Here is a 6,284-nt window from a genome sequence, read left to right as displayed (position 1 = left end):
AAGAGGCAACGAGTTATTGTCCTCTGCCGTCTGGTAGGCTCATGACAAACAAAGCGCTGCAACCAAAGGGTCGGCTCTCAGGAGCCTCACGGCCCTGTGAGGGAAACCCCTTGGACACGGTGTCTTCCTCCTGGGCCTGGACTAGCCTTGGGACTTGGCACTTCTCTTTCTCTGTGGCGGGAAGGTACAGCCGGCTCCGGCTTCCATTTAGAAAGTCACCTTCCTGGATGGCTGTGCCATACCAAGAAGGGCCTGGGCTGCTGGGAACCAGCATTCCTCCTCAGCTGCTGGCCATACTGAGGAGGCCTCCCTGGCAGGGTTCACGCTGCTGTGTGTCTGGGTGACACTTGCAGCCATCAGAAAGGAGGGGAGAACTCAGAAGGGCCAAGCACTTCCTGTGGTCCTAGTCTTACAGGGGCTTTCCCGGGGTGGGGCGGGGGGGGGGGTGGGCGTTCAAAATGCCAGGTGGTAACCCTCTAGCTCCTGGTCACCGGGTGGGTTCTTGGAGTGAGCTCGGAGCAGTGTCTGCTCACCACCAGACTGGACCTATTTAAATACTTTAATTTTGTCAGGCTGTGTTTACCCGTCATCCGTTTGCTTGCGTTCCCTGCTGGACCCCTCAACCACCCTCCTCTCACGACTCATCTCTGAAAGCTTCCAACGGGAAAGATTCACACCCACACCATAAACGGAGCATAAGGCTGGGCAAGAGAACACAGCCCTCCGAGGGGCTGCATGGACCGAGGGGCTCAGGTCCTCCTGCCCCGTTAGGATGAGTCAGAAACAACATGCCTGAGTGTGTGAACAGGTCATTGCCTGAGACCACACACCTCAGAACCACAGGGGCCCAGATGTCACCCTGGGCAGCGAGGGAGAGTATAGGTCATTCTTTGGCCAGGATTAGGGTATCTAATGTTTGCAAGGCAGACTCCACCCGTGATCCGTCAGACCCTGCCAGGGAGGAGTGGCCACGAGGTACGGGACAGAGAGGCCGAGGCATTCGAGGGAATTTCTGCCCTTCCAAGAATTGTAGAAGGAAGTGCACGGAGGCAGGGAATCCTGGTGGACAAGGAGCAGTGATGCGTCGGGAAGGAAGCCCAGATGCAGCCTTCAAAGCGGCATCACAGATCTGTCCCCCTGGATACCAAACTTGCAGGGAAAGGAATTCAGAGCCGTGGACCGGGATCCCAGAGGATTCCATCCAGGTGAAGGGTGAACATGGAGCCCCCAGAGGGGCCGGGGGAGGGAGGGTCCTGCCTGCTCTTAGTCCATCTGCACATGACCTTCTCCGGCCTTGACCCTCCACATGCACGTTTTGAGCTTTTACATCGTTCTCTGCACTTAGAGCTGCTGCTGTCCAGAGCCTGATTAGAAAACGACAAGTTCCTAACATCTGGTGAAGAGGAACCTCCACAAGAGAAGCCGAAAACGTGGCCTCTCCTCCAAAGGGGTGGAAAAGCAGCCACTGTCCTGGGGCAGGTCGTGGTGCTGGCCCGTGCCATTTGAAAGACACCCGCATTCCAGTGGTTGTTGCTCTGCCTGTGAAAGTACCTCCACCCTCTAAATGCCAGGAGTTCTGGGTGCTGTCTCTGCTCCTGGCCCACGTGAACCACACTGAAATGAACCCATCCTCTGAGTAAGGGGGGGCGCGGAGGTGTCCTTCAGTATCCAGGGAGGGGCCTGGCCCTTCTCCCTTCTCTCACATACAATAAGCCGAGACCCTGCAAGATTTCTTCATTCCAGGAGGAACGCGAGAGTCTGTGTCTCCTTGACACGAGCACAGGAGGGGAAAGAACCAGACCGTGACTCGCAGGCTGGAACAGAAACAGGATTTTAACATCAAATTCAAAACTAGCACTAACTATTAACACGAAAGAAATACGGCCCCTTCCCAAGTGGTAAACAGGCGCTGGGGTGGAGATGCCAGGCCTGTGGGGTGGGGTCGTCCCCTCCCTCTTGGGCTCCAGGGGTCCCAGGAAAAGGCTTAGAATGTTCTTCTCCCCATCAGCATGGGAGGAGCCGGCCTGGGGCCCCGCGTGTTTCCCAGCTGTGTCCCCGCCGCTGAAGAGCAGGCTGCACTCGAGCTGTTGGAAGGACCGGGATCTGCCACTGTTGCTGGGTTCTGCGTCGGGGGTCTGGTGACTGAAGAGAAGACACTGATGACTGGGGGGTCACACCAGTATCCCAGCCCAACACCTCAGCCCCACTGCATTCTGCTCCAAACCTTGTCCTGAGTGTTCAGTCAACACTACCCCATTGTCCCTGACATGGGAGCTGGCATTTCGCTTCACCCATTTCACAGAAGAGGAAGCTGAGTCCCACAAAGGTCAAGGGAATTGTCCCTCACAGGCCTGGGCAGCAGTGGAGCTGGGATCCCCGTGCCGGCTGTCCATCTCCCTAGGCCCGTGCTTAGCCCGAAGCTTTCCGGAGCCCCTGGCTTCAGTCCCTGCCTGTCTGGACACTCACCGAGCCCTGAGCTGAGAGATGCGCGGTTCTTCCTGGGCAGGAAAAACCGGCGCATCTTGCCGGCCCTCTCCTGTGGGGGCTCCAGGTGGCAGGACAGGCTGTAGCTAAAGGACAGAGTGGACTTTTCAGCTACCGGGAGCCACACCTCAGGTGACCCTCCCAGAGACGGCCAGCAGTTGGAGTCCCAGGGCCCCACGGGTGACCATGCGACAAGCCCCGGGACTGACCCGGAAGCCACGGGCACGGGCTCCCTGGAGCTGGCCATCAGAGAGAGTCCGCCTTGCCCTCACCAACTCCTGCCCCGCCTCACCTCTCATCCTCGCTGAGGGGCTCCATGGCCTCGAACCAGGCCCCAAATCGCTCCTCAGCCTCAATGTGGTAAAGATGGACTGCCTCCTGGAGCAGGAAGATCTGCTGGGTGACTTTGAATTCCTGGGAGAAAGGGCATGATGCAGACGGGGCCTGGGTGGGGGACCGTGCTGGGGACTCAGACAGGTGAGAAGAGGGTCAAGGAGCTGGTCTGGGGTCTTGGCCCACATGGGAACCCTCCTTCCCTCCAATTCCGTGCAGGACTTGCTCGTTCTCACACTTGGCTTGAAATAGCTCCTCCTGCAGGAAGGTGTCCTTGGTGCCAGCCCCTTCCCCCACGCACCAGTGGGACGGCTTTCCCAGCTCTGGGTGCCGAACTCTCCCAAGAAAAGCAAGGCCCAAGGCATCGGGCCAGAGAAGGTCTTCCCCGGAGGAGTCTCTGATTGCCACAGCCCCACCCTCCGCACGGGGAGGCCACAGCTGCTCACCTCACTCCTTTTCTCATAATTGATCTCATTTCCCTGGAAGGCAGAGAGCCAAAGTCCATGAGCAACAGCCCCCTTAGCCCATAGCTAGCCCCCGTCTCCACCCTTTCTCAGGTTGCACTACCAGCAGGGTCGACCAGGGAGCAGGCGCTACCAGAAACAGGAATGGGTCCCGGGCAAGACTCTGAGCTCCAGAGCAAGGAGGCCACGGGGCTATGGCTCAGGGACATTCTAAGACAGCCCTCTCTGACAGACAGACAGACTGAGGCCTCAGGCAGGAAGGGATGCTCAGCCACTCGTGTGCTTCCTGCCTTGGAGGGGCCTGGCTTCACTCCCTGCAGGGGCGGGGCCTGAGGGAGAGGCTGAGTCCAGCTCAGACACACCCTCCAGCAGCTCCGCAGTCAGGCAGCCTGGACTGGCGGCTCACCTGGATCCTATATTCACTCATCACTAAGATGGGCATGACACCCAGCTCCCGGGGTGGCTGTGAGGCCCTCACGAGAGGACTCTGCCAAGGGTTGTGAGCTCAGGCCTCAGTGCAAGTCTCTCCTCCCAAATCTCCGAATCCTGATCCCCAGCCCCACCTCCAGGCTCACTCACCTCCAGGTAATCCTCCATGTTGGTGTCCAGCAGCAGCAGGTAATTGAGGAATGTGCCAAGGAAGGGGATGAGCCCCTGTGCCAGCGGGGTGGAGATGGTGATGAGATCCCGCTCTCAGGAGCCGTCAAAGACCTCTCCTCCACTCCTCACCCCAGCCTCCTGCCCAGCCCAAGCTACCCACCTAGGCGGCCTCCCCCCAGTTTCCTCCTCTTCTCTCCTCCAGGAACCCCAAACTCCTGCAGGCACCTCCCAGCAGCCGGCTCTGGCAAAACCCAGGGTACGTGGTCCCCGCCCCTCCCTGTCCCAAATCCGTTGTGCGCCCATCCGTTCCAGGCCTCCTCCTGGTCACTTCCAATGCAGGCATTTCAGGTCTGTGGCACCAGGAGCAGGGCTGGAGGAGAAAGGCTCCCTCTCTGCTGGTAGAGACCTCCGGCTAGGAAGGGGAGTCCCCTCTCCTGCGACTCCTGGGCCCCTCCTCCACAGGCACCCTTACCTTCTGGGCACCTATGGGGCCCGTCTCCAGGCTGGTCAACATAGAGGTCGCCTCCTGCCAGGGTGTTGACAGGGCCAGTGAGCCGATGCTCCCCTCCAAGTGTCCTCCCAGACCCCTCCCAGATCGGGGACCCTGGACATGTGGCCCCAGTCACCTGGTGCCCCTGCGGCTCCCACCTCCAGGGTGCTCTGCTTCCAGAGCCATCCCAGCTCCAACACTCACTCCTGTGTGACCTTGGGCCCGCCCAGGCCTCCCTGAACCTGTTACCTCGTCTGGAAGGTTTGACGAACTCTGTCTGCCTCCCACAGTCTCCTGAGGCCCAAGCGTCATCTGACCGTCATCACTGCTCTCCGCTCAAGCCTGCCTTTGGAGCCAGGTCCAAGCTCCCCACATTCCTCCCCACCCTTGAGCCTCGTCACCCACTGTGAGGCCTGCACCATGGCTCATCTCCCTCTGGCTCCCAGATGAGGAGACCAAGGCCCACACAGGGGCAGGGACTTGCTCAGGGGGCCCCAGAGGAGAGGCTGCTCCCCCTCCCAGCCACAGGCCCTGTCTCCTCTGCCCTTCACACCACCCTCTGCCCAGCCGCTGACCACAGTGCTGTCCTCGGGACTCTCAGGCTGTGTTCGGGCCCCCAGCTGGGCCGAGCCATGGATGGAGGGAGATGAGGTGTCTCAGGAGGCCTGGTCAAGTGGCTTCTGCCAGCCCCAACCCCCAGGAGTCTCTGATCCCAGGCCGAGGCCAAGGCCTTGCTAAAGCCCTCAGCTCCCTAGGATCCCCTCAGGGAGTTCCCCTGCACAGAATTCTTTCTTCATCCGCTCAGGATGGGGACCCCGAATGCCACGTCTGACTAGCAGGGGAGGGGGCGACCAGGGCACTGCGGGGTGGCATTTCCTTTCTGTTTTACGAGGAAACTTCTGACGTCTGGGCAGGAAGGATCCCTGAAGAAGCCATCAGTTCCCTGGGCACTTGCCCTTGCCCTCCGGGGCACATGTCATCGCCAACGAGGACCTGGGTGAGCATCCCACTGGGACTGTCTGCAGCGCCCACTTTAGGGGCCAGAGTGGGGAGTCACCGAGGGGACACAGATCTGTCCCAGGTCCAGGGTCCGTCCCAAGGCTGGGAAGCCCCTGAGTGCCCCCGGCCCGTGGGATCCGGCAGTGCCCATCCCTCAGGCAGGCAGGGTGCCCTTCTTGCGAGGCACAGTGAAGACAGAAGGAGCAGTGGGGCCCTGGCTTCCTGAGCACAGACTGGGCTGACTTCGGAAGAAAGGAAGCCCGCCCACTCGCTCCAGCCAGTGGCCAGGAGGAAGATGCAGGGCAGCTGATGGAGCAGCATGGAAGCCAGACACCGGCACCTTCTGCCAGGTCCTCAGCCTCCTGGAACAGTCCAGCCCGCACCATTCTATCCCATGCCCCTGGCCTCCTGTCCCAAGCTGCCCCCACCTGCCCATGGAGCTAGCACATTCCTCTTCCTGTCCATCTTTTCCTGACCAACTTCACGTGACAGGAGAACCAAAGCTCATCCTGCCGGGTCCCCTCCCCTCTCGCTCCCCCTCCTTCCAGATGTGCAGCCTCCGTCTTACCTTCACCAGCTGCCTCCTGCTCACCCACTGGTCTTTGATGAACCTCTTCAACTTTCGAGAGCTCTTCCTGAGGGGAGAGGAAAGGAGGAAAGAAAACCCGGGGCGGTTGAAGGGGAAATGCCTTTTGTTGAGAACCCGGAAGGTTCCAAGGGCCTGGGGCCTGGACGAGGGTTTTCCCTGGGTTCTTCGGAGCTCTGAGGTCACCGTGGGACTCGGGTGGAGGCTCTCCTGCGGTCACCTGGGGCCTCCATTCCCACTCTGACTGAGCACATTGTTTCTAACAGTGTTGGTTGCCGATGAGGGCTCCGTTGCTGCGAAGTACACCCTTGGAAATCTCCAGTGTGGC

General features: G+C 60.1%; 1 protein-coding gene across 1 annotated transcript; it reads right to left on the bottom strand.

Moving 5' to 3' along the window:
* Window positions 1-1,816: 1,816 nt before the first annotated feature.
* LOC123284114 (ral guanine nucleotide dissociation stimulator-like) lies at window positions 1,817-4,573 on the bottom strand. Its single transcript, XM_044766612.2, has 7 exons — window positions 4,508-4,573; window positions 4,354-4,407; window positions 3,861-3,935; window positions 3,264-3,296; window positions 2,777-2,898; window positions 2,467-2,570; window positions 1,817-2,142 (listed from the first exon to the last, which is right to left on the bottom strand). The coding sequence occupies exons 2-7, from the start codon at window positions 4,393-4,395 to the stop codon at window positions 1,985-1,987; spliced, it is 534 nt and encodes a 177-aa protein (XP_044622547.2). The 5' UTR covers window positions 4,396-4,407; window positions 4,508-4,573; the 3' UTR covers window positions 1,817-1,984.
* Between the last annotated feature and the right edge of the window lie 1,711 nt (window positions 4,574-6,284).

Source organism: Equus asinus, chromosome 12 (genome assembly GCF_041296235.1).
Source record: "Equus asinus isolate D_3611 breed Donkey chromosome 12, EquAss-T2T_v2, whole genome shotgun sequence".
NCBI lineage: Eukaryota > Metazoa > Chordata > Mammalia > Perissodactyla > Equidae > Equus > Equus asinus.
Note: the sequence above shows the minus strand (reverse complement) of the source record. Positions and strands in the feature narration are given on the sequence as shown.